General features: G+C 41.1%; 3 protein-coding genes across 3 annotated transcripts; 2 read left to right on the top strand and 1 right to left on the bottom strand.

The window, feature by feature from the left end:
• Positions 1-2,827: 2,827 nt before the first annotated feature.
• On the top strand, positions 2,828-6,061 carry rpl5a (ribosomal protein L5a). Its single transcript, XM_069139461.1, has 8 exons — positions 2,828-2,899; positions 3,264-3,333; positions 3,430-3,545; positions 3,662-3,796; positions 3,990-4,192; positions 4,614-4,791; positions 5,608-5,696; positions 5,887-6,061. Exons 1-8 carry the CDS (start codon positions 2,897-2,899, stop codon positions 5,987-5,989), a joined length of 897 nt encoding a protein of 298 aa, XP_068995562.1. The 5' UTR covers positions 2,828-2,896; the 3' UTR covers positions 5,990-6,061.
• A 105-nt stretch (positions 6,062-6,166) lies between these two features.
• dipk1aa (divergent protein kinase domain 1Aa) lies at positions 6,167-15,280 on the bottom strand. Its single transcript, XM_069139459.1, has 6 exons — positions 14,818-15,280; positions 9,948-10,082; positions 9,686-9,793; positions 9,407-9,583; positions 9,170-9,301; positions 6,167-9,038 (listed from the first exon to the last, which is right to left on the bottom strand). Exons 1-6 carry the CDS (start codon positions 14,869-14,871, stop codon positions 8,358-8,360), a joined length of 1,287 nt encoding a protein of 428 aa, XP_068995560.1. The 5' UTR covers positions 14,872-15,280; the 3' UTR covers positions 6,167-8,357.
• A 791-nt stretch (positions 15,281-16,071) lies between these two features.
• Positions 16,072-26,601, top strand: mtf2 (metal response element binding transcription factor 2). Its single transcript, XM_069139569.1, has 15 exons — positions 16,072-16,266; positions 17,495-17,696; positions 17,984-18,065; positions 19,068-19,178; positions 19,364-19,464; positions 19,696-19,892; positions 20,018-20,113; positions 20,854-20,922; positions 21,206-21,329; positions 21,734-21,801; positions 21,899-22,069; positions 22,416-22,530; positions 22,755-22,813; positions 23,059-23,160; positions 24,076-26,601. The coding sequence occupies exons 1-15, from the start codon at positions 16,262-16,264 to the stop codon at positions 24,449-24,451; spliced, it is 1,878 nt and encodes a 625-aa protein (XP_068995670.1). The 5' UTR covers positions 16,072-16,261; the 3' UTR covers positions 24,452-26,601.
• The last annotated feature ends 1,067 nt before the right edge of the window (positions 26,602-27,668 follow it).

The raw sequence follows: 27,668 nt of genomic DNA, 5'->3' as shown, positions 1-27,668 counted from the left end.
TTAGTACCGTGCCAGGAGTCAGATTGGGCCTTCGATACCACTCGTATGCTGATGCATGCAAAGCTATATCCAGCAGCCAGTTAGCCTCACTTAGCTGGGACTATAGAAACAGCTAGCTGATCAGCTTTAGCTGATTTACAGAAAATTATTTGGCAAGAGGTTTGCTAAATGATTAACGGATTTAGTTATTTTAAAGCTAAAATTCCCTCAAATCCATAGGCTATGTGTCTGTTTTTGTAGGGTTCAATAGTAAACTCAACATCTTTGGGTTTTTGACAGCTTTGACACAAGATGGAGGAACTATCAAGTTCAGTGGTGACAATTCTGCAATCAGACCTAAATAATATGATATGAAATCAACCTTGGTTTTGGGGTCTGAGCAGTCGCTGCTTTACATGGCTCGTAATCCAGCTCAGAAATAAAATCATTTTTTTCCTTCACACAGATGAACAAGGGAGAAAATCCAGTTGCTTTGCTTTGATCTGTATGTTGCACTCTTTGTCGTGTTATTCTCTGTTCATTGCTAATACTACGGCTCTTATCTGCGTTCTGTCTGAATGCATTTCTGTCCATGAACTCTGGAAGTTGTGACGTAGCACTAAGACCCTCCTGAATTACATCATATTAATCACAGCAGCGCTTCATTGGTGGGTCAGCAGGAGTACCTGGTGCCTTGGAATAGGTGGATTCACAACGCAAGACGGATGCTACTGTTACTGCTACTCACGTGACTTTTACTGACTGCTGGTGAATGTCCGCTCACTTGGGATGTTCCCTCTGTGTTTTAGTCATGCGGGGATGTCATGGCAGTGTTTTTACACCCTGATTGTGTTATAAATAGAGACATTTGAACGATTGTGAAATTATTGTCATTGTTATACCATATCAGACATTAACACTTGTATTATTCTGCTTTACATTTGAATATAAATGTTGACATTATTGTGAATGTTGAGGCTGTTGCCTGACTTGCCTTTCAACAAACACATTATCAAGACCTGCTTGGAGGAAAGCTTAGTGTGCCATCATGAAGGCAAGTAACTGGATCTTTAAGCTCAAAATCACTCGTCTTCTTGATTATCTTTGACATTATTGTTGTTTATCTGTCATTAATTAAAAACATGATGATGAGATGACTGCAGCTGTTGTTACATCTGTTTGTCTCACTTTATTAGTAACATTTATCCTTATAGACAATAACTACTTTTGCTTTATAATTTAGCATTCTGACTGGATTTTCTGCAGAAGAAAAAACATATTTGAAATATGCAGATAAAAAAACATTTGAAAATCAATCCCACCACGAGCTCCATTCAGCGTTGTATCATAGTTCATGGAAAACAGCGCCCAGATGTGACAGCACTTTAAGCCGCTGGCTGCGGCTGAGACTGAAAATTCATTGTTGACTAAGGAAACAGCAGGTTCAGGCAAAGAAAATCTCACCTTTGGGTTCATTTAGTAGCTGTTCTACAGCTTTTGATTGTGTTATAATTACATCTCGAAAAACAATGTTAAGTTGGGGCAGCATGTGCACAACTGCACGGTATAGGATCTTAGTAGCATGTAAAGGTGATTTTCTGACTTGGTTAAAAGAGGGATAACTTGACCTGATCTCACATGTCCAGACTCAAAAAAAGAAAAGATACAGATGGTGTGAGGGCATCAAGCGGTTTGTAAAATCTCATTTAAATGCACATTTCTAATGTTAAAAGGGGAAAATATTCTGTTAATACATCTTACTTTGAATATTCAGAGAATTTACTAATTTAAGCTTTCTATTGGAAAAAAACCCCAAGACTTTCAAACCTTCCGGTTCTTGTTCCCCAGCAAGGTAAACCCTCCAGTTTCCTGCTGTATACAGGCTACTGAATTGATGTAATTTTTTCTGTCCAGAGGGACTCGACTGGGACACTGTCACAGAATTTAAGTTAAACATAAGTTAAAAGGGTTGCGTTTTTTGTTGTTGCAAGTCCTGAGGTGTAATAAGCTCAGTGTTAGATCGAATAGTGACACATGGTTTTAACAAGTAGACTTTGAAGACAGGTGCGAAAATTCTGAGGTTAAACAACACCCATGCTGTGAGGTGACATGTTTGCATCAAACCATGTGTTATTTTTAACTGACCAGTGCTAAATTATTCTCTTGAACTTAAATCTGCACAATAACTTCAAGTTATTTTTAACAGTTTTATATTTAGAATCTTGGTGTACCTAGGAACTGGTCCCTAAACTATCTGCAACTTGTAGATACAATGCAAATTGCTGTTTTTACTTCATGTAGTTGTGGAAATTAACTGGGGCTTTAAAAATGTAATATATTATGGATTCAAGGACACAAATGTCAATCAAGACTTAACCTATTAGTCTTTTTATTTACCCTCGCTTCAATTGAGAATATATCATTGCTACAACATTTTTGGATTATGGTGATGATGGGATCGTTTATCATAATGACAATTTAATGTAAATTGTATTATTTTAATTAATTAATTAATTAAATTCTAGCTTCTTTATTTTTGCATTTAAAATAACTTTTAAGTTAACTTTAAAGCAAATTAAAAGCTAATTCCTCATCGTTGTGCTTTCTGTAAAATTAAACTTATACAACAAATCGTCATTAGCACATATTTAATCAATATTGTGATTTAAAAAAAAAAAAGAAGAAGAAAAAAGCACCTGACTAAATCAGAGTTGAAGAGAGCGAGTGAGGCCCGCTGCCGTGTGTCTGCTGCCCCCTGTTGGTGCGTACGCGGTTCTCCTCCGGGGCGGCAGGGGGCGCTGCCTCAAGTCGATACAACTCCCTGCAAGAATATCACAACGTCAGCCTTCCGCTACGCCAGACACCCCATCAGCGTTCAGGAGGAAGAGGAGCAACAACAAAAAAAAATCGTCCCAAAATGGTGAGTAAATTACAATCATATTCATCTAGTGCAGACAGTCCGAGTGTGTCGAGGTGTGTTTGAAAGTATGGACGTGTTTCCAGTGGTGAGAGGGTCAGATGGGGCTGGATGTTTGCGGCTGTTGGGATGTCCCGGGCCGGTTAGCCGCTGTGCTCCAGCGTGGCGGCTCATGGCTGATGAAGCCTCAGCTGACCTGCTGGACTCAACCAGCGCGTTAAAACACGAATTAAAGCCCCTTTAAAAAAATAAATATATATATATATATAATACAGCGTCGACACCTTCCAGCTTCATACACGTAACGTGATATATCTTTGCACGTTTGGTGCCTCAGCTGACATTTCAACATGCTCCTTTTCTCAAGGGTTTCGTCAAAGTGGTGAAGAGCAAGGCCTACTTCAAGAGATACGAGGTCAAATTCAGGAGGAGGAGAGGTACGCGACAGCTTTTAATACCTCCTCACTGAGCATGCGTTAAAGTTTATTCATCTTGTGTCAAACGCTGACTTTAAATCTTGTTGGACTTGCCAGAGGGGAAAACCGACTTCTTCGCCCGCAAACGCCTGGTGGTGCAGGACAAGAACAAGTACAACACCCCAAAGTACCGGATGATCGTCCGCTTCTCCAACAGGGACATCTGCTGCCAGGTCAGTGACTAAAACGCGGGGCGAAACTCGCATGTTGCAAGAAAGGACCCGGCTCACCCCTTCCTGTCTGTCTTCCTGTCTTCCTGTCTGTCTGTCTGTCTGTGTGTGTTGTCCAGATCGCCTATGCAAAGATCGAAGGAGACCAGATTGTGTGTGCTGCTTACTCTCACGACCTGCCCAAATATGGCATCACCGTAGGCCTCACAAACTACGCTGCAGCGTACTGCACCGGGCTGCTGCTGGCTCGCAGGGTAACCACACACACACACACACACACACACACACACACACACACTCTCTCTCTCTCTCTCTCTCTCTCTCTCACTCAAAGGTGCAGATGTCAGCAGACAGATTTTTGCTGATCAGATTTTTTTTTTTATTGTTTTCTCCAGATTTCAAATGCGGTAAAAGCAGAAGTTTAAAAACGTGTCCTCTTGTTTTAAGCTGCTGCACAAGTTCGGCATGGACCAGGTGTACGAGGGCCAGGTGGAGGTGACGGGAGACGAGTTCAACGTGGAGAGCGTGGACGGCCAGCCGGGCGCCTTCACCTGTTACCTGGACGCAGGTCTGGCCAGGACCACCACAGGGAACAAGGTGTTTGGAGCGCTGAAGGGGGCCGTTGACGGAGGACTGGCGATTCCTCACAGGTCGGTGCAACGTGACGGAGGCGCTCTGCGCCAACGAAAATGTGCGCTTGGGTTTGACTTCCTACCAAAGTCGGGTGATTGAGTGCATACTGTAGGAAAAGTAAACTCTTTTTATGAAAGTGGTAAAACTCACACTCGTGTTTGTTGGTTCTTCTCTGCTTCTTGATGATGATACAAAGCACGCTGAGCAAAATGTAGTTGGTCCTTCATTTGCATTAGCTGATGTTTACTGTCCTTTTCAAGACGGGTCTGAGAGAAGAAGCGAGACGAACTCGAGCAAACCTCTATTGCCCCAAGCCTCTGTTGTACCTTTTTGAAGTGGTTGCGTAACAAACCAATTTTGCTTTGAAAAAAAAAGAGAGTCAAACTTGAGGAAGCGCCGCATGTCTGAATCTGTCCTTTTAACGTGTCCTCCCTCTAGTCTGAAACGCTTCCCCGGCTACGACACTGAGAGCAAAGAGTTCAACGCAGAGGTGCATCGGAAACACATCATGGGCATGAATGTGGCCGACTACATGTCCTACCTGATGGAGGAGGACGAGGACGCCTACAAGAAACAGTTCTCTCGCTTCATCAAGAACGGAGTCACGGCAGACACAGTAAGATGACCGCTCTTAAACTCTTGACACTTCTTAGACGGCTACAGTACACACACACACACACACACACACACACACACACACACAGGTTTGTTTTCCTGTCCAATGCTGAGTAAGTCCGGAGAGAAGCTTTAAAGAGGAAATATAAAGCGATATTTAGATGTTTTTGATACTTAACACCACATGTGTTTTTATGGATATCACTTGAGAAGTGTAAAGTATGGACTTTAAACATGAAACCACTGCATGTTCGAGTTGATTTTTAAGTGCTGCAATTGTATTATTTGTCCACTAGAGAGCGCTGACGAGTTTTAGTTTGAAACTCTAAAATGTTCTAATTACATTGCAACTGAATATTACATCTCATACTGTTGGTTTAGTTTTCAACCATCAGCACGCATATTGTGGTGGCAGCAGTAAAAAAACAACAACCTCATACTCCACCACCATGTTGGTTGGAGCTCAGATGAATGTTGCGTCTCCGCTGTGACTTCATCTTTAGTGGCCTTACCACGATTACAAAGGAAAGACACATTCTGGATGCTTTCTTTCTTAAAACAAATCACCTGAAGTCTTCTGCTCACTCTACATGTCTTTTTTTTAAAAATTTTTTTTTTACTTTCTTCTGGTTCTCTGCTTCTTGATGATGATACAAAGCACGCTGAGCAAAATGTAGTTGGTCCTTCATTTGCATTAGCTGATGTTTACTGTCCTTTTCAAGACGGGTCTGAGAGAAGCGAGACAAATGGTCCCCCACGCAGTGAAATGCCTCGACTTGGTGCTTCGACATAACATGGGTGTCGCTTCTGTTTTCAGGTAGAAGAAATGTACAAAAAAGCACATGCCGCCATCAGAGCGAACCCTGTCCACGAAAAGAAACCCCAAAAAGACGTCAAGAAGAAGAGGTGGGTCCTTAATCGTCTTATTTTCACTAAGCATTATTGGCACTCAAGGAAAGTAACTTCTTCTTACTTAATGCCAAATCAATGTCGAACTATTGAATAGCTGTACTGAGAGGATCCGAGCAGGGAGCCGTTTCTCTCTGCCGATGTGCTGAATGTTAATGGGGCTGTTGTGGCGTCTCTTTTCCGGCAGGTGGAATCGCGCCAAGTTATCTCTGGCACAGAGGAAGGACCGCGTCGCCCAGAAAAAGGCCAGCTTCTTACGAGCACAAGAACAAGAAGAAGGGGACGGTTAGGGGCTCAGCAGGGCGCCGTGCTGCGAGAACACAACACATATCACAGACAAATAAATTTATTTCAAACTCAAAGCTCGTGACCGTCTGCCCATTCTTTGTTAAACCGATTTCATGTGTTGACTGGTTTCAGGAACATCACGGCTTTTCCTGCTTTTTAAATTCCACCCATGACCAATATTTACTGTGATAATCTTTAATCCACATGACTCGGTATGAGAACGGCTTACAGCGTGGTGTATTTCAAATCCGACATACCTGAAAGAGTCCGGACACGTTACAGTGAAGTGGTTTGTAGTTTTGTGCAAAATCATGCTGGTTTCTTAAAGAAGTAAACATTTATACATCTTCAAAAGTCAAACAGCAGCACTGACCCACAGCTTCACGTGCTGTACAGGTCACGTGTGCATTTAAGTGGTTAAACATGTCAGTAAATTCATCTCCGCAAAGTCTGGAAGGGGTTAATGGGAAATACTCTTGTACAGCATTGAATGTGATCACAAGGTTTCAATCAATATCTCCACCAATGGTAAACATTCATAAAATGATCTATGGCACTGCGATGTAACATCCAAAAGTAATGATTCAATACATTACCACAAATGCTCTTTTCCATGAGAAATACAAATGGCTGACATTCACAAATTAAATACATTGATAAGTTTTACTCTTAGAGTCGTTGATGCAGCATTGATGATGTCACTGGGGTTACAGGTCGGAGATGCACAGCATAGTGAAAAACACCGATACACAGTTTGAATACTGAAGCTTAAGAATCAGTTCATCACAGTGACGAAGAAAAAGCCACCACAAACCGCTTCAGAGCTACAGATTCTCGAATTCAATTCCTGCGTTCATTAATTCAAGTTTTTTTTCTTCAATGCTTCACTAATCTGAACTTGTTTAACGCTGTTCTTGGTAATTATCTTCATCTTTCATGTCAACTAATGATGTCAACCCCCTGAAAAGACAAAAACCCACAACTCTACTACCTGTGCAGCCGAGGCCTTCAATACATCACATCTTGTTATCTATCTGTACATTATTACACGGTGCTACTGGCACTGTTACATCAGTGAGCCACATTCCTTTCATCACGATGAACATGAGAACTGTAGATTTCATTTTAAGTGCCGTCCTGCTACTCAAACACTTGACTGGTGCACTAAAATGAGTGTTAATTAGAGGTTGACTGATATAGTTCTATCACAGATATATCTGTATCAGCGTTGTGTTGTCTGATATGAAAACTCTTTTTCTTGCAAAACAATGCAGAAAAAAAAAATGCTTGTGGTAAATTGCAAATTGTTCTATTTGTGTGGTGATTTTAATCATCAAATTCTCAGCGAAGTTCACTGTTTCAGAGCACTGATGTGAGTGTGGACAATAAAACTGTAAAATATCCTGCTTGTATTATATAACTCACAAGTGTCCAAAGTGTTTGGTGACCACATTTAAGGGATGATTGCAAAAAAGTGTATATATACCATCTATACAGTATATAAATAAAGAATATAACCCGATATATTGATATTGGAATCTTCTTACTTCATAATGGTCTGCGCGTTGGTCCCAAAACTCTGTTGTATTAATATGCTGTAAATGCACTAATTATTCTTGTTTGGGAAACTACATTGCAATACAGATGTTTTAGGAAATAACTACTTTTTTTTTTTTTTTTTTTTTAATGTAAGTATATCTTTGCTGCACAGATGAGCTGCTGACTGTGTAGAAAATCTGTAAGAGCTGACTTGGTTTTGGTCCTTTCATTTGTTTAAAAAAAAAGGGAAATATTCGATATTGTCCTTTAAAGGTACACGATATGGTACTTGATAGCAACACTGACAACATTAGGGATTCTATCTTATATATTTAAATAGTGTATTTGAATTATACTTAAAACTGGCGCTCAGTCACTGATTTTTTTTTTTTAACCCTTGTTTTCCTATTGGAATACAGTCGTCTTTGATTACCAGCGGCAGCCCGAACAATCAGCACGATTTTGTAGTAGAAACAGCATTAGATTCTCTCCACCCATGAGACTAACAACAGTAAAACCAGTTTACAAGTGCCCTCGTGACATTCCACTGTGGTGAACAGTACAATACAATATAACGTGTTGGTATGAATTGTTTTAAGTGCGACCGATGGCGGCATGCAATCATTCAGTTTGTTTTAGTCTTATCAACGTGTTTGAACAAGTTTTCCAGGCCCCAAACTTTTCAAATGGGGATAGAGGAGGTAGGTCCATCAGTCTGACCATTCATAAGTGTTAGAAGTTGATAAAAAGGACTTTGATAAATTTGCTACTCTTGAATCACAGCATCTTTTAGAACTGAGCGGGATATTTCAGAAGGACTTCCTCTGGTCGTCACGAGTCCTTGGTGTGTGAGATCTGTCTCCACAGCAGAGCTTTCAGGTTGTTGAGGATGAGTGAGTGCTCCATGTTCATCTGCCCTTCATTACCTTTGAGAGCCATACAGGCGTACAACTGCCTCTCGAGTTCCTCTCTCATCCCTGACGGCGCCCCTCGCATTAGGTAGTCCTTCAGTGTGCTGCATGCCTTTGCCAGGTTTGGCTGGACCGGCTCCTCCCTGCATCGTTTCTGCGACAGGTCGCATGACGTTCGGCAGTCCACCCCGTACACGCAGTCGGCATCCGTCTCACACTTCAGTACTCGCATGGTACGCCTGAACTCGTCCTCGGGAACCACCGCTTTAGTGTTAGTCAGGCGCAGCTCATGGCGGTCGGTGTAACCGAAGTGCGCTGCAGCGAGGTCGCAGATCAGAAAGCTGCCGTAGGTGCCGTGGAAGATGTCCTCCACAAGTTCCAGCAGGCCCATGGAGATCTTAGCTTTACGAGGCCAGGAGGGGGTGAACCACTGGTCTATAGTGCGCTGCACACCACTGGGCACCCAGGAGACAAGTGGCCAGGGTAGAGACAAACCATACAGAGGCCCGTAGGGGATACGCTCTGTCATGTACAGGTCACCGCAGTATCCGAGGAGGCGAGGAGTGTGCCCACGGTCCTGGAGCAGCAGGCCCAGCAGCACCTCAAAGAACAGAGGAGAAATCTGTCTCACCACAAAGCTGCAGACACACTTGTCCATGCTAAGAGAAGACATCATGTTGGTGCCACAGGAAGTGGCCAAAACTGTTGATGACATTCAGTGGCTTTTTATACCTCATCCATTTGCAGCAGGGCCCATGTAGAACGGGCTTCTGGCAGTGACACCCGTCCGTCTCTGTTGCCATCGGCGACAGAGAGAATCTGGCTGACGAGGCTGGCAAGGTTCGCCTGCTCTCCAAGTTTGGACTGGTGGAAGAAAGAGACAGAGAGGCTTTAGTTACAGGCTTTAGTCAATCAAAACTCGGTTCTGCACCATCAAAACTTTCATGATTCGAGTCGATGCTCCTTTACCTTGAGGTGATTGAAGACCATCTCTCTAAACTTCTCCACCGAAGTGCCTCTGGTGGGCTTGTCGAACACGGGGGCTTCTCTCCGTGGCTCCGGTTCCTCGCCCAGCTCATAGTGCACAACCTCCCCCAGCTTACAGCGGATGATCCCATCGTGGTCGCCCCAGCTTCCTGTGTACACCTAGTAAACAGTCGAACGCCAAACATGCAACGTTACAAATAATCACAGTTGTCGTTGGTACGATTGGAACAATTTTTGTTGGAAAGCACAACAGTCTCCTACCTGGTTATTTGGCAGCGTTGACAGACACCTGCCCAAGTAGAGTGTTTCTTTGTCACACAGACTGCTGCAGGCAGAGCCATCAATGATTCCCTTCCTGTATTTATCACACTTGGAGAAAGACAGTATTTTATTACTTTTCTGGTTCTTAAATAGAGAACACAACTAGCCTTTTCTTAGACAACACATTTAAATTGCTGAACAGAAATCAAATTATATCTTGAAGATAACCACAATCACTTCTAAATTACAGCATTGTTCTCACAATGGCGTTCTTGCACTCGTGTCCTCTGCACAGTTCTGTGTAGGCGGAGTATTGCACATAGATTACCCAACTCCCCACCAGCACAGTCAGCCATGTAAGGAACAGGTACTTCACCCGCATAAAGGAGATCCGAGCCTGTGAAGAGACAGCAAAGGGCAAAACACAAAGATGGATCCAGATCATTAAAATAAAATATTAATATAATCCACCTTATTGTGAAATCATAGAAGCGTCCCATGTATTGCCTGTATTAACGTGTAGCAGCTACAGCCATAGTGCACTGAGAGAGTGTCGATCCAGGAAAGACAATCAGCCCTGATCACATTATAGGTCACCATGGTGACAGCTATAGGGTGTCCCATAACAAGGTGCTGGCTGTCTGGAAACTCACAATGTGCAACAACGGCTCATTAAACTGGAAAATAGTTTTGGAGGTGGAAGTCTAGTAGGTCCAGCGTGACATGCTATTTTGATTATGGCTGGTTTAGAAAAAAATTTAATTACTGCCTGAGTCACAGGATGCTCCAATCACATGTCTTACAATACCCCTCTGAACAGACGTCCTGTTGTTTCTGCGACATTGTGTAACTTGATGCAGTCAAAAACTTGTTTTCCACAGTGTTCAACACAGAACTGCAGGGATATAAGTACTTATTCTTCACTCCTGCAGAAAAACCTTGCACGAGTGACATTAAAAACATTAAAATCTACAAAACACCTTATTTGCTGAGTGAAGAAATGAACCAGATATCAGAAAAGACCACAGTGTGTAACTGATGATTTATTTCTCTTTACTTTTGAATTAACATTTACTCTAAAATAACAAAATACAAATTCCAATCAAAAATAATCCGAGTCCAATGTGAAATTGATACATCAGCATAATACAAAACAGCAAGAACCTCTGTATAGAGCTAATGATTAATAACTGACAAATCAGTTATTAAATGCAGTAGTAGTAACTATTAAACTACAATCAAATGAAAAACAACGCGAAGAGCCTACAGCCATGTTGTGTTAGCAGCTCTGTGAGGCTGAACATTTGTGCTTTGAGTTACATGCTAACATCAGCACGCTTACATGCTCACAGGCAACAATGTCAACATGCTCATGATCAGCAAGGGTTAGCATGCAAATATTATCTAATTAAGACTAAACACAAGGTACAGCTGATGCTGATGGGAATATCATTAGTACTGTTGGTTATAAAACAAACTACTAAATGGAACCCCATGATGGCGCTAGATGAAAAGTCAAAAAAGTCTTTAGGATTCAGGGGATGACAAATGTCTTTACAAAATTTTGAGCCAATTCATTTGATAGTTGTTGAGAAGTCTTTCCTGCGTTCCCAGTACCAGACTTTCCAAGATTTACAGTATATGACACATATATGAGCTCTCAGGGTCTATGTTCCCCGTGTCCCATGTTCCCCGTGTCCTTCGCTCTCAGGGTCTATGTTCCCCGTGTCCCATGTTCCCCGTGTCCTTCGCTCTCAGGGTCTTTGTCCTATGTTTCCAGCTCTAAATACCACATAATGGGAACCTTAAAACAGCCCCACAGCTCTGTATTTGCTTAATAAGGGTGTATTTGAGTTACGGGTACAGATTAAGGCTGAACTAGGGAACATAGGACTCTGGGAACAAAGATATGCTCCTGTTGTTGACATATTTCATTTTGCAAGTGAAAACTGTGACCTGCTATTGATGCTACACGAAGAGTCAGGAGATCATCAAAAGTAATCATAATTCTAATTCAAATTCAATGATTGTCACACATTTGACAGAAAACAAAACATTTCACTTGGTCACATGGTGGAGCAAGAGGAAAAGAGCCGAGCGCTGGAGCAGCTTGTGGTGCTTAAACTTTACTATCTAAAGTTACTGGAGCCAAATGTGATGTCTTAAAAGTGCTTCAGAGCAACAGCTAAAGTTTTAAGTCTTCCGTTTATGATAAGCTACCCAAGAGATATTTGTTTTTATCGGAATGGTATATTGATTGAAACATCTGTTAATGAGATGATCATTTCTGCAGTACAAACAGAGAGTAAATAATTAAAGTAAGTAAGTCGCTGGGAGGCAAAGTGCAGCAGTGAAAAGAATTTAGGTCACAATGCCTGCGTCAGTCACAATACTCGACTTTTACCAAAACAAAACTGCAGTTAGTTTTTCTCCAAGGACTCGAACTGCAGTGGGGAGGATAAAGTAGTTTTGGTTCTCACTTTGATCAAATGGCAGGAACAGCTTATGGTGTGTGTGTATTTTGGCAGCGTCGTGTGCCTTTCTTTCAGCCACAGCACTGTTTCCAAATACCAACAAAATATGCAGCCGGTGGGGCAGGGAGCGAGTCAAAGGGCTTTTTAATCTTTGATGTGCTGTGATAACTGCGGTGTATAAACAGGACAGAAGATCTGTCTGTTGTGGCTCTACACAAACTGCAGCAGAAATGAAAGGATCTGCTTCGCATTCACACAGACAGTCGGTCAAATTACTGTCTGATTCTTTAAGTCGTGAGAGTTGACCTACTGAAACAGGTAAATAACCTCCAAAAAAAATAGGGTGGGTAGAGGAAAACAATACATTTCCTGCCTCCCGTTCTCTTTGGTGCATTTCATCAAATTGTTTATTGACTGCAGCAGGTTATTTGAGCTTTAGGAGCTGCTTCATGTTAGATGTCTGCCCTGCAGCGCTGCCTTGTTTTTAAACAAGGTGTGTCCTGAAGAGATGAACAGATAGTGGACCCCTAGGGAGTGGACAGGGTTTATCAGGGGACCACAAAGAGACCACATTACTAGCAGATCTGACTCCTTTAGCATGTATGAAGGTGCTCTGCATAGAAATTCAGGATTTTTTTTGCGTGCATGAAACATACACAGACATTACAGTGGGAAAAAAAACACCAGTCCTAAGAGGTGAGTGACTTTTGAGTCATGTGTGCTGGTTGTCTGTCTGGTAGTGGTGTCAGCGACCACACATGATGGAGCCTTAAAAGTTAAAGAAGTGAAACCCAGGCAGCAAAGAGTTTAATCCTCCATTAATCCCAGCGGTCCTTTACAGTGTCTCCTCCTCCTTGGAAACTAACATGGAGAGTCTGTCAGTGACACAACTTCCGTGATCCCATAAAAAGGTGTCTGAATACTGTAATAAGAATCATTTCAATGGAGATACTGCAAAGAGTGTCCTTGCAATCAAGTAATACTGATGATAATGGGAGCTGATAATCAGTAATGCAGACAGTAAAACGGTTAGAGTTGTGCAAATTGTAGGGTTACCACTTGTCAACAGTTTGATTCAGTTACCCAGCAGTAAGCCTCATGAAGTATTGACCTCCTATGGTCCATTTACAGCAGCACAGCCAAAAGACCTGCAGTATCACCTCTTCATGTACTGTATATCATGTAGACTGACAAGTATTGAAGGAGGCCTGTAGTTTGGTCTTTATCCATTCACTCGTAAGAAGCCCGCAAACCTCCTCAGGTCAGAGCTGGCTGTCCTCAAAGGTTTGTGCCACCTCAGTTGTCACTGATCCAGCACACTGCATAAAAGATAGCTCATGATCCCAGAGTCATGAAATTCGTACTAAACTGTTTTTCATGTGGCTCACTGAGCTTAGTCAAGTCTTGTTCTGAGGGTTTCCGGCTGCAGTCCAGAATCTGCAGTAAACTGGATAACAAATCCTCAAATCTGATAAGAAAAACTGTCCTCGTTTTCACTTAGTAAAGTCAGACAACCTGGTAAACTTTCTGCTTTGAACAACCCTGTGGACCTTGGTGTCCTGTAACAGACCTGGTCCCCCTGCCTCTGCCAACACCTTTTAGTGTGTCAACACAAAGCTGCAGCTCCCCGGAAAAACACTCCTTTTTAGATTTGATAAGCCCGTTTGCGTTATCTGTGTTGGTTGACCTTTTATCTAAATACAAAGGTACTAACTGATTTGAAAGTGAGCTGTGTGGGCTTCAAAATGTGAACAGAAGTAACCCTGACAAATGACACACTATATTTCCCCACTGTAGGATTACTAAAATCCAAGTCTTAGCACCAACACACACAAAACCTTTTTTTTTTATTTGTATGAATAACCTCAAACCTAAAAAAAAAAAAAAAACTCCTAAAATCCAGGTTGTGGTTGAATGTGAATGTGTGTAGAGGTGTGAGAACTATTTTAACAAATAAAGGATGCGATGTTGCCTAGTTCTGAAAGATCTTGTTGAGTTAACCGTCCCATAATGCCACAGTGGGTGAAGCTGGGTGAAATCCAAGCTCAGTCAAACATGTTTCACCTTGTGAGCTCCACCAAAGCTTAGTTAAACTGACTGATCTATTGTCTGTATATGTTGCAATGCAACAGTACTGGTGCAGGACTGGTACCCAAAATCAGAAGGTTCGACCTTTATTATCCAACCAAAAATGATTACTGCTGCTCTGGCAGTGTGAGGGCAATCAAACAAATAGGAACTGTGAGCGTAAGTCTTTGCATCTTTTTAGTCAAATGTAAAAATAATAAATACTTAAAATGACGAGAGATGGCGCGATCAAAACTGAGATTTCTGTCTGGATTGGGGTTTAAGGAATTACCAATCTCTATTGATATGTTATCAGTCAGTAACAGGCCTGCACTCTGCTCTGTACTAACCCCTCTGGGTCAGCAGAAAAGCTGTCCATCTATTGTTTCAGCAGCAGACACATTCATCAGGTATTTTGAGACAACCCACGATGCCCATCAGAGCAGCCCGAGGGGGTGCATTTTTTGTTTTTTTTGCCAGCTGTCAGTCTGATGTGAGACCACGACAACCTCCATTACACACACAGGACCAGCTAATTTCAACCACAACTGTAATCCGCTTCACAGATTAAAGATTGAACAGCGACATTACCTGAAAGTAAAAGGACTTTTTTACCCAGGCCCGTGGAAACAGACCCTTCGCCATCACAGAAATAGATCATCTCAATACGTGGACCAGGCTGCGGGAGAGATCATCAAAAAGACACGGGAGAAAGCGTCTTCTACATCATACGACTGGCACAAGAAATAATGTCTGCAAATCATCCGATCTCAGCCTCTGTAGGATCCACGGCCCCGGACTGTCGGCTCGTGTTGTCCTGATATTGCACTTTGCCTGCGCCTGTGCTCTTTGCAGCAGCTGCAGATTTTCAAGCAAAGCAACATACCTCAAACTGGGAGAAAAAAAAAAAAAAGTAGGTGCAGGGCGCAGGCGCAATTTATTCGTCTGCCAATACAACGTTTTTGAGTTTTCAGGCCGTGTAGCAAACTGACAAAAAAAATGCGTGTCAAAGTCAAGCCACTGTTGCCAAACATCCAGCGCTAATACCATCACATCGTTTTACATAACTCTGAAGATATGACAGGGTCAATATTTTGTTTTTCCTAGGATGGCGACGGAATTACCCGCCCAACTCGTTCTGTGATTGGTTTACCGTGATATGCTTAGATTAACCCCGACCAATCATCACTGCTCATGTCCAAACCCAACCAACCCAACTCATAGACATAAATACGTATATATGTCTAAGACTCAACCAATGAAAGCAATGAGCATTAGCCAATCAGAGGCCGAGTGGGCGGGTCACGCCTTCGCTTTCCTAAAAGAAGGGGTTTATTTTTTTAAATAGGAAAGACTGGGGTCAAATTAACAAACATAAGTAAAGCAAGTTTCCCGCAAAATCTTTCATAATAAAAGTTGTATTGTCATGGAGACGCTAACTCCAAACACAGCTTCCGGTGATAATATTGAAAATAAAAAAAAGACATGTCACGTTGTCTCATAGCGCCAAAGGGTGGTCACAATTTCACTAAGTTTAATTTCGGTCCTTTTGAATAAAAACATTTTATTTGCGAAAATGTCTGACCCTTTCTCAAATTTTATCCACACTAACAGACGCAACTCCACAGGAAATATATGTTGTTCGACCGAAATAATAATAATTAAAAAAAACATATTGTGCTTCTTGAAGGGGGCGGATATGCTCTGCTGCTCCGTAAACGCCCTGCCTACTATTTCAAATATTTAAAAAAAAAAAAAAGAAAAAAAAAAAAAGGTGAACGTATCCGCGACAACAAGCAGCGGTTAAAGCGCTTCCCACAATGCACTCCCCGGGCATCAGCGGGAAACCAAAATGGCGAACGTGCTGGGGGAAAATGAACCGTTTGTTATTTTCTGATGAAGACACGAGCCCCGCAAGTTCTGGAGACATACTTTTGAAATAGATTCAGCTGCAGAAACACAGGAACCGCGGCGTCACTCCTATCCGATTAATTTTTTGTCGTGCCGAGTCGTTTGTGGAAGCGGAGGTGACCGAATGAGGTATTGTTGTCATCATGTTTTCCTCCCGTCGGGGGGTGTGGGTCGGACGGTCAGAGACCCGGCCGGGGTTACGGCGGCTTTTGCATGTGGATTATTTGTGCTATGAAAGCAGGCCTGGCGGCGACGGTAGCTGTTTCCTATGCGAGGCTTTTTTTTTTTTCCCCCCCCAGTGTGCAACATTTATCCCACACTCTTGTTTTATCCTCGCTGGAGGATGGAGCTGACCAGGTTCACTCATTATCCGAACAAAGGGAACCCCGGACCGTCGGACTGTGGCTAAAGGGAAAAGGCAGAAAAGACTAATATACGCTCTCTATTATAAGTAAATGAGCAAATGTTTTTCAATGTAAGATTAAAAATAAATAAATTAAATGTTGCACTTGTGTAATTAATCGGACAACTGTCACTTGCAATTAAATATCAATGTTGGGAAGTGATTACGTTAATCTGACTGCGTGGCAGTGGTTACCTTACTAATCAACACTAATCATGAGTAACTACCTGTTGTTTGTATCACGTGGCGTGGAAATACCACGCGTATAGCTTCTGTAAACCACATAATGTACCCTTGTCTGTGACCAACACGTGTCAAACAGTGTTGCACTGCAGACGCACAGTATGACTGCAAGGATTAGTCGATTCATTGATAAATTGATTGACAGAAAATTAATCACAAACTATTTTGATGCATTTTTTGAGTCATTTTCAATTAAAAAAAAAAAAAAAAAAACGGCGGAAATTTTTTGATTCCAGCAACTTGCATGTTAATATTTTCTGGTTTCTCGATTATATAACTGAATATCTTTTGGGTTTAGACATAATATGAGATTTTACTCCTCATCTTTGATTTTTGGAAACACTGGTCGACATTGTTTCGGACATTTTAGAGACCAAACTGATCACTTCATCGACAGATTGATCAGTTATGAAAATGATCATTATTTGCTGTCCTAATACAGATATGCCGGTCTATGATCCCTATTGACTCTTATTAGTTACAAAGAAATCATTAAAAAAAAAGCATAGTGTTGATTTGTGAGATTGCTTTATTTTGGACTGCAGACGAAAGGTTTCTTGGGCCTGCAGTGTTACCAGGACTCTCAAAGAAATTGAACACAATGTTGAGTCTGTACTTGTACACATAATTATTAGTTGTAAACTGTGACTCGCTTATGATTTAGTTCATTCCATATTGTAAATACGTGTCTCTATTCCTCTTGTTTTCCAGAGACTCGGGCGTTGTGGATCACCTGTCTGTCCATCACAGAGCTCATCCCCAGCAGCAGCAGCAGGCTGTGTCCTTGTCCCCCACAAGCCTCTCTGCTCGGGGAGAGTATGGGGAAGACGGCATGTCTGACAGGTTTACAGAGGGACAGGACGTCTTGGCCCGGTGGTCAGATGGCTTGTTCTACCTGGGGACAATCACAAAGGTTAGTGTGAGGGAAGCTCTCCTTAGCAGATTCTGGTGTTCACGGTGATGAAATCTGGGACCGTTTCAGTCGAGTAGCACAAAACATTTTGATCATTGGATGCATAAACTGTGGATTTTTTTTTTTTTTTTTTTTCTTAAATTGGATTCATGTGAGAAAGAACATTTGTTCTCATAACTTATTGGACTGTGGTGCTTTTCTATGTATCATTGTTTCATAATGTGTGAGCTTTCCATGCAGTTGACTTAGTGCTGTGTTTAAAAGTACATTTTTATTTTGCTTTTCAGATAGATCGGGACAAACAGCGATGCTTTGTGGTATTTGAGGACCGCTCAAAGTCTTGGGTTCTTTGGAAGGATATTCAAACAGGTTCGCTATTTCAGCCTCAACGTTTGCATGTTGGTGAGAAGTTGAATTTAACTTGAGTTATGTAGGCGTTAATCATTTGCAGGGAATCTAGAAGATGTGCGCAGTTTTATTGTCTGGCAGTGTCTGCTGTTTACATTCTGCACAGTTTAAGGATGATTTTGCATGAACTCGTGGTTTTGTACTGTCCGAACCCTGTCCGCTGTCTTCTGTAAGACTTATCTCGCCGCTCTTGTCTCTGACAGTTAACTGTTCGGTGTATCAGTATAACAGCAGCAGCAGTTCACCGCCTACACGTAAAGACGAGCATAGGAAAGATACAGAGAGGCTGCAGTCAGATGCAAATATGACATGAACTTCTTAATAAAACTTAATAAAGAAAGAGATGTCTCCAAAATAGTAGCCTGAGCGAGTCGCTGTGATCAGGATCACTGAAAAATGTCTCTTACCAAAATTTGCTTAAAGTGATGGAAATTCATTCAGACCCCCAACATGTATAATCCCAGATATATTTTTATTTTTACGCTTGACAAATTCCACATTGATCTGATCTACATGCTGTACACACGCAGTGTTATGAAGCTGATTAAAAAGTGAACTGTGTCTAAAAGCCATGTGTGCGTTTGACTTCCACTGTTGAAGTTCTAATTTAGCTCCAGTGAAGTTGAAATGCACAGTGTCTGATTATACACTTTACATCACAGTTGGGTGTAGTTACAGGTTCCATAGCCTGATATTAGTTTTGATTTGATTTATCCAGGTTTTGAAATATTTCTTCTGCCACCACAGTATCATGTGGCTGAATGGAATTCTGGTTTATGATACTCACAGCATCTAAAATTACAAAATAATAGGAAGTTACTGTGTATTTTTGGTGTCCTGGTTGCTTAGGTTAAAAGTTACAATGGAAGAAATAGTCCCCACAGTCACTACATGTGGTGCTTGGTTTAGTTTCTTCTCTTTTGTGGGATAGTTGTGTACCCTGACCACTTATGTCCTTTTCAGGGGATGAAGATGATGAGGATGATGACGACGATGACATTGTGTGCTCCATATGCCAGGACGAAACTTCAGAGGAACCCAACGAGATTGTCATTTGTGACAAGTGTGGACAAGGTGCCTTTCATTGTCTCTGATTCTCTTTTACTGTGTTTCTTTTATATATATATATATATATATATATATCTATATAGTTTTTGTAGTTATCCATTCTTTATCCAGTTACCTCCTTACTTTAGTCTCCCCTATTCAGGGAGATGTTTTGGTGGCAGCTATGTGTAAATGTATTCGTTGTCTTTCAGGCTACCATCAACTGTGTCACTCCCCCATCATCGATGCTGTTGTCATCGACTCTGATGACAAGTGGCTTTGCTCAGAATGTGAGCTCACTTCTATACCTAAGGTACAGCATTTGTTGAGTATGATCACATGAAACCTTTTGTTGATTGTATATGTTGTTTGCTCACAAGAGAGTGTGTTTACATGACAAATGGCCGTTTTGGAAGAGTCATTATTTTCTTTAATTGTAAAGCAAAGAGATAAGGGACTCTATAGATAATTATGGGATAAATAATGTGTGTAAAGAGTTTTGTTGTTGTTGGTAAACATGCTTTTTGTCTTTGCGTCTTCATAGAGGGGGAGTACACACAGGAGGGGAGCATCTGCTAAAGCCTTTCTGCAGCAGGAGGAGGAGGAGGAGGAGGCGCAGCAGCAGCACCAGCACATGGAGCTGAACCTGTCCTTTCCGTACGCCCTGGAGGAGCTGGTGTGGGACCAGGGCCACAAGACTAACACCCAGCAGTGCTACTGCTACTGTGGCGGTCCTGGAGAGTGAGTAACACCTTTATATACTTTAAACACACAAAAGAATTTGGGTGAAATATATCCTACATGCCCATGAGAAATTAATATCACATGCTGGCCCAGCTGATCTGTCTCTGTCTCTTGACTTGTAGCTGGTTCTTGAAGATGCTGCAGTGTGACACGTGTCAGCAGTGGTTCCATGAAGCCTGTCTCCATTGCTTGCAGATGCCCATGCTCTACGGAGATAGGTGCGAAATACTTACTACTTCTAAACTACATTGATTGTTCAATAATTGTAAATATTTACAACTTGGTCATTTAAAAGACTGATTGTCTAAACAGCAAACATAGTGTGAAAGGACTTAACACTGTAATTTTGAGACGTTCAAAATGGTGATACTGGATCTTGATGCAAAATACATCCACCAGTGGCCAGTTTGGAGCTTTGGAGCCTCAAGGCAGTCTGTCAGAATATGATATGAAATTATCTCAAAAATACTCTATCATGTTCATTTTTTTTAATTGCACACACACAAACAAAAATGGAGACAAAAAGAAAAACCTTGCATGGCGGCAGGTTTTCAACATAAGAAAGGAACAGAAAGATGACACAATGATGTTCTTCTTTTCTCGTGTACCTTTTTTTTTTTTTAATTTACATTATAGCATTACGATTCATTGTACAATAGGAAATCCACCACATTAGTAATGTTCATGACTTATTTGTGAAACAAACAGAAAATTAACCCAAAACCCAAATTGCTGAAAACAACCTTTTGATAATGACCAATGATTTTGATCATCTTTTATTTTGGTGGGGATCATTTCAAACTCTGCCGTCAGAGTAAATCCTGTAAGAAGAAATTATACTATGCTTGATGTCGTGATGCTGATCACTTCCATCTTGTTTTCATATGTTTACCATACTTCTCTCTGAAACCATGAAATAATTTTGCAGCTGATGACGTGATGTGTTTTCTACCTTCAGGTTTTATGTGTTTATTTGTTCTGTTTGCAATGGTGGACCAGAGTACCTCAACCGGCTGCCCCTCAGATGGTAAGTGAAATATGAAGATGTGTATTCAACTTTGAAACACGCAGCCTTTTGTTAGCACAGAATATTATAACATACACAAGCATGTGCTTGCCCTTCTTTCCAAATACCTGCACGCATACCAAATGCTAGAGACCGTTTACATATATGTCGCTTTTTCACCCCACTTTGACACCAGAACTCTCACAAACTCACAATTTCTACATTTTCAGACCATGTTTGTTTTCTATTTCTGATATTCGTTTGGAAACAGAATGCTAAAACTCGGTTTCCTCACGTGTTTCAGGAAGGATGTCACACACCTCAGCCTGTACAACTTGAGTGTGATTCACAAGAAGAAGTACTTTGACTCTGAGATGGAGCTGATGACTTACATCAACGACAACTGGGAGCTGCTGCAGCTGGGGGAGGCAAGGACACTCGTAATGTGCACTAGTGGCCAGTTCTGGGCTGATGTAGATTATTTTATTTTTATGGAAAGTTCTTTTTCCTATTTTCCATTTTAGCACAAACACATGTAATGTGAGTGTGTGTGTGTGTGTGTGTGTGTGGTATATGATTTTATATCAATGAGTTTGTTTTATGGATGGATGTCAGAAACCTGCTACATGTTAGTGGTTTCTGTAGAAAGTAGCAGCTAATCGCATCGGTACAAATCAAATTGATTGGAGGCAAAAAAAAACCCACCACATTCTTAGCCCGCCCTTTAGGTTTACTTATCTCTGAATTTAAAAAATGCGCCGGCTCCCAGACTTTTTTTTTCTGTCACCCCGTCCTCTCTGTTTGGTAACCTTCGCTCCCTCTGTGTCTACAGCTCGCCAACACTCCCCGATCAGAGCGATATGGAAGTGTTTTGGAGGCATTGAACAACAATAGCTGCATGTAAGTTAACTTGTTACTTTTAATTGGATGACAGTATTTGCTCTTTAAGTGTCTCCCCCTCACTCCCTACCCTCTCTCCACCTCTAATCTCTTCCAGGTTCATGTCAGGGAAAGAGGTAAAGAAAAAGAAGCACCTGTTCGGCCTGAGGATCCGTTTCCCTCCTGCTCCCCCCAACTGTGACGAGCCATCCGGCCGGGTGATGGAGAAGGCTTCACATGAGATCACCATCAAGGGGTGCAAGTCCACCAAAGCTCTGTCTGGCATCAGGTGAGATGTGAAACTTATCAAGTTCTAAAGTGAAGTCATTTTAAAACATTTAAGTTACATAATCAGAAGTCAGCCAAAGTTCCCAACGGCTCAAAATATGAATTAGGAGTTTGGTAATGACACTGTATCGTGAACATATTCTTTAACACTCATCATTATGAGCACAATACACAAACTGCTGGTGTTGGACTGATGGCATATGTCTGATATTCAAATTGTGAACCAAAAAGCACTACAAAGTTGTTTTGATAATTCTTTTTTTTTTTTAAATCTTGTTCATGGTTTCATAATGTGTGACAGCTGTAAATAACAATTACACTGTTGTTGTGAAATGTTGTTGCTCTAGAAGTTCCAATACGTTAACCAATGGCACAGAGAAGAAGAAGAAAAAGAGGAAGCAAGGATCATGTTTTCTGGAGACGCTGGCTAAACCACAACGCTCCAGTGAGCTCTTGTCACAGGTGTGTTTGTGCACTTTTTTTTTTTTTCTCTTAAACGTATTTTTTTTTAGCGGGTGTGTGCATAGTTTTTGAGGAGTGGGTATTTTTGCATTGCTATTTTGTATAGGTGTCTGCTCATGCAGCCATTATTGTGAGAAAACTTGCCTCTTTACTGCAGACTTCGAGAACGTGTTGGATTTAAAGGAACTGTCCTGGGACATGTTTTTTTTTTTTTACTTTGACAGGAAACAAGAAAGCCTGTACCACTAGAGCCCCACGCATTGGATCACCTCACCTCTATCAAGTAAGTGAGCAATTACAAAATGTAATCTCAAGCAAGCATGACTGTTTCACTTTGAAGTGGAGAGTGTGCAGGAAAGGCTGCAGCTAATGATCGTTTTTTATCTTTGACGTTAATAGTGTTCATTGTTTTGAAGACTTGATTTGTTGTTCGGTCTAAAGATCATCAGAAAAAGTTCTTATTTCCAGTCCGTGATGTTTTTTGTTTTTTTAATCCTCTTTTCCATTGTATCATCCCAACAACACCAGGAGCGACAGGTCTCTGCTGTCTTCTCGAACTTCAGACGTGGAATCCATAGGAACCCTGAGCACCTCAGAAACTACCTCAACTAGCCTTTCAAGACAGTCCAGGTTTGTCTGCTTCTGACCTACATGTTAGCATTTAGCTCAAAGAAGCACAGTGCCCAGGTACCGTACATCCTCCAGGGGTCAGGAAATGTCAGGGGATTTCTAAAACTTTTCCAGACAGGGGAAAGTCAGGGGACTTGATAACGTTTTTGACCAAGTGATGGGATATCAGGGAATTTTGTTTGCATGTTTAAATTTGAGTTGCCATTTATCAAAATATAATATCTTCCATGTTGTCTTTTTTGTTGTTGCATTATTTCAAGTGCTTCTCATATTATGCAAGTGGTTTATTTCCATTCTGTTCCTCAACAAGTGACATGGACGTCAGTAAAGATTTGCCTTTTATTGTAATTGCGTAGGATGGCAAACATACCATGGAAATGTCAAATTCAAGAGCTTTGGCTACACAATGCGGTCTTCAAAGACTGGGTGATAATAGACGATAGAAAAGCTAAATGTAACGTTTGTAAAACTACTATAGATCTATCAAACATGGGCGAGAGAGCCCTTCGCAACAATGCCAAAAGTAAGAAGCATGCTGGCTTCTTACCGTTCCCAATTGAAAAATCTTTTGCATGTTTTTTGCTCAAGGGTCAGTGTGTTTGTAAGGGGGCATTGTGTGGGATCATAATTGTACAGTAGGTTTAAACCGTGAAAAACGCCCGAGTTTGCAAATTGATGGGAATTAAATAAAGTGGCTCTTTCTTGTCCGCTCAGTTTCAGTTTAGTTAGTCGGTGAAAGTCAGAGAAAAGTCGGAATTTGACTTAGACTGGGAACCCTGAGCCTCAGAGTCACTCTCATGGCTTTAGACTCAGTCTTGTTTTATGTAGCCATCCACTGTACACTGTGTTTTTGTCATTGCTCTAAGAATTAATAGCAGTTTTGTACTTCCTCTTTTCCTCTTCATCACCCTCCAGCCTCTGTAGTTCGAGCAAGATGCGTCTACCAGCCTGCATCATGCCCGTTTCCCCTCCACCTATAAAAAGGAAACGGGGGCGTCCGCGACGGGCCCTGCAGCCCACCAACCCAGAGATCCCCCCTCCCGGCCACGCAGACACAAACCCTGCAGCCACAGAGATGCCGAGTTCCCTCCCAGGACTTCACTCTACAGACATAGTTCACGGCATGGACCCCAACAGCCAGCTCTCCCACCTCAAGAGCTCCATTAGCAGCTACTTCGGAGCAGCAGGGCGTCTGGCCTGCGGTGAAAAGTACAAAGTCCTGGCCCGACGGGTCACCCTCGACGGCAAGGTGCAGTACCTAGTAGAGTGGGAAGGAGTCACTGCCTCTTAGACTGCCCACCACCACCACCACCACCACCATGTCTCATTTTTAACCAGCACCTACAAGAGCTTTGTGGCTGTGCTGAGGACATGTGTATCCCGAGTATTAACTGATACATGCCTTTTGTTTAGTTTAGACAGGAGCAGGTTTTGCTTGTTCAGCTTACTGTGAAACCTACTGGTCATTATCTCGTATTCAAACACATGTATTATGTAAGATTACAGTTAAATGATAAAGATGAAGCATTGCTATTATACCATGTGTTCATCTGGTTTTAAATTCCATTATCTGCTTTGAATGTTTACAGAAACCCCCATTTTATTCAGGAGCAGTCAGTCAGTTGCTCTGTAGACTACACCTATAGGCTTTCAGTGATCTGTTATCGGGCTTGATTTTTAATCCAGTTATATGCTTTTCATTTTCAGACCAGTTAAGTGTGAAGCTGCAAGTTTTCTTGACAGAATGTAGTTGGTCCGGTATTAAATGGTGAATCATGGATGATAAGAGAAAGAGGGGAAGATTTTGACAGCCACAATCATGCACTCCTCAATGAATGCTTGCTTCACTTTTTTTTTCTTACCAAATGAGGTGAATAAATACACGTCCCTTTACAACAGTGTCTGATACACTGTAACTTCCCCTCTTTCTCTCGCCAGTCCCAACTAAGAGTACCTCTTGTTGCCTTGAGCAGGCATAATCCTAATCTTTTTGAACGTGTGCTCATTTGTGAGCAGGAGGAACTCTAAACAAAAGAGATGTGCTGCTGCAAATGTTTATTATTTTATATAGAACTATACTACGTTTATTATTACCCTTTTTATTTCCTCATATGCCTTTTCTGGGAAAGATCTCTTCTGTTCTTTTAGTTAACGATTCCCTTGCACATATCAAGTTTTAGCCGTCAGGCAATCATCTCATTTTAAACAGATGATTCGAGTTTTTCATCTTAGACAAAGCCGTGTTTCTCTTCCATGGTGAAGTTTGTTATAATACTTTCTTTTATCTACTCCCAACTGATTAAATTTAAGTGAGAGATTCACCTAATTAACATCCCCAAAGTTCATAAGCCCATACATGTAAAGATTCTTAGTAAACTGTTCATTCTGAGGGGGGGGGGAAAAAAAGTGTTTTGGTTTCATAGACTCTGTCAAGAAATTTCAATGTCTTTGAATGATTATTATTTTAAAAACATTTTGACTAGAAGTTGATTTAAAAAAAAAGAAGAAAAAAGAAAAAAAAATATTAACTTTGAAATCTGTGAGGACCTAATTAAGTTCATTTTGTCTGATAATGTGCTGCAGAAGATGAACACTGTATGCCCAGTTTCCATACCAAGAGTTCACAATTGTTTTCCTTATTTTGTGCTGCCTATGCAAATTATCCTGGATGAAGCTATTGATCAGTTATAATCAGGCCTGACAAAGGGGAGTTTGGCATGGTTATTGTGACAATTTGATTTGGGCGTTTAATTTTCCGTGTGATTGGTGCAACAAAAATTTACCTTTTTAAAAATAAAAATAAAAAAATGTACTTCTGCTTTTACATCGAGTTCACCTCGTGGTCTACACACTCAGGATATGCCCCAATACTCCACGGCACTGTGAAGGCCAGACTTTTCAGCTTGACAGGAGGGTTTGATTTAAGTTGTTCACTCAGTGTTGTCGGTCAGTATTTTTATATTAGATCCTCCATTCGGACCATGTTAACATGTAAGCTTTTTTTATTTTTTATCAGAATAATGTGTAGTCCGTTTTACTGCGACACTTGCTTGTTTAAAACTGAGTCAGAAAACAATCACTGGAAAAGTAAAATGCTGTATGTCATTTCAGGAGGTAAATATTCAGCTCGTATTCTTCTTTTTGTTTCTGCTTTTGTTAAAATTTACAGACACTGATGCGTTTTCTTTGTAGGGATGTAGTCGGTGCATTTGAAGCTTCTCTCTGTTCAGTCAGCGTCTCAGCCTTCATGTTGCTACCACTGGCTTCCAACAGGCTTCTGCAGCCAAAGAACATACATGTAATGTCTGCTTTGTCTTTTGAGATTCTTCTTATTACATTTTTATACATCATTATATAGGTTGACGTGTTACTTGTGAACCTTTTTTTTTTTGTTTTTGTTTGTTTTTTTGTTAAAGGATAAATAAAAGCAGATATTTTGAACTTGTGTGTTGCATATTGGATGTTCAACCCTTTCATACATAGAGGCCATTACAGTGCACTGCGACTCAAAAGCCATTTTCATGAACATGCTTGGGTTTTAATAGTGTAGCTGCCACGCCAGTGGGCAGTACTTCAAAAGGTCAAAGGTAGTTACAAGCAAGTGAGGTATAAATGCCAACATTCAGGATGGCTGTTGGTCAGCAATATCGAGCATCTTGGGGTCATATTCCCAGTTGTTGAATTTTGCTGGTAAAAAAACAAAACTTTTGAATCAAGAAACATCTATGGAACAACATTTTTGTCATATTTTACAGAAGTAGAAAATTTTATTAATCGCTAAAGTGGATGTCATGCACCATTAGTTGTAATAGATAGATAGATACTCTATTAATCCCTCAAAGGGAATTTGTTATGTTACAGCAGCATATACAGGGCAAAGCAATAAAAATGACACTAAAGGTAGTAAAAAAATATTAAATATAAAAAAATTAATTAAATGCACACTTTATAGAAATAGAATAATATTAAACAAAACTAAACTAAACAATAGTACAATGAATTAAAACAAAACAAACAAACAGCAGTGCAACAGCGTTATTGTTGTATGATGGATTTGACCAGAGGTGAGTTATTGTAAAGTCTGATCGCAGTGGGCAGGAATGATCTCCTGTATCTGTCCTTGTGACAGCAGAGCTGGAGGAGTCTGGTGGAGAAAGTGCTCCGCTGTCCCTGCAGCAGGTGGAGGAGAGGGTGGTCAGGATTATCCAATATGGATAATAGTTTGTTCAGCGTCCTCCTATCCACCACCTTTTCCAGACTGTCCAGTTTGCAGCCAATGATGGAGCCGATAATGCTGAATTGATGAACTGATGCACCATTTGATAAAGTTAAATAATGAGAAATTCCTGAATTATATTTGAGGAGAGGGGTTGGAGAGAATTAAAAAATAAATAAATAATACTTTCATAGTTGTGACAAAATACACAGCTCTGTTCACGAGGCTGTTATTACATGTTACTCACACCTGAACATTTGAATGCATACTGTCCACCAGAGTGATCATGCAT

The sequence above is a fragment of the Embiotoca jacksoni genome, unplaced genomic scaffold (assembly GCF_022577435.1).
Source record: "Embiotoca jacksoni isolate LCO1_2020_lvr unplaced genomic scaffold, fEmbJac1.0.p SCAF_83, whole genome shotgun sequence".
In the NCBI taxonomy this organism is placed as follows: Eukaryota; Metazoa; Chordata; class Actinopteri; family Embiotocidae; genus Embiotoca; species Embiotoca jacksoni.
This window is presented reverse-complemented; position numbering and strand designations above follow the sequence as displayed.

Excerpts from the sequence above, each read along its gene's own strand:
- dipk1aa (XM_069139459.1), bottom strand. The coding sequence starts at position 14,871 with ATGGCGAAGGGTCTGTTTCCACGGGCCTGGGTAAAAAAGTCCTTTTAC. Across the intron at positions 10,083-14,817 it reads AAAAGTCCTTTTACTTTCAG|GCTCGGATCTCCTTTATGCG; the intron begins GTAATGTCGCTG and ends GTCTCTTCACAG. Across the intron at positions 9,584-9,685 it reads CAACGCTGCCAAATAACCAG|GTGTACACAGGAAGCTGGGG; the intron begins GTAGGAGACTGT and ends ACTGTTTACTAG.
- mtf2 (XM_069139569.1), top strand. Across the intron at positions 17,697-17,983 it reads ACCTGGGGACAATCACAAAG|ATAGATCGGGACAAACAGCG; the intron begins GTTAGTGTGAGG and ends TTTGCTTTTCAG. Across the intron at positions 22,531-22,754 it reads CCAGTGAGCTCTTGTCACAG|GAAACAAGAAAGCCTGTACC; the intron begins GTGTGTTTGTGC and ends TTACTTTGACAG.
- rpl5a (XM_069139461.1), top strand. Across the intron at positions 3,334-3,429 it reads CAAATTCAGGAGGAGGAGAG|AGGGGAAAACCGACTTCTTC; the intron begins GTACGCGACAGC and ends TGGACTTGCCAG. Across the intron at positions 5,697-5,886 it reads AAAGACGTCAAGAAGAAGAG|GTGGAATCGCGCCAAGTTAT; the intron begins GTGGGTCCTTAA and ends CTTTTCCGGCAG.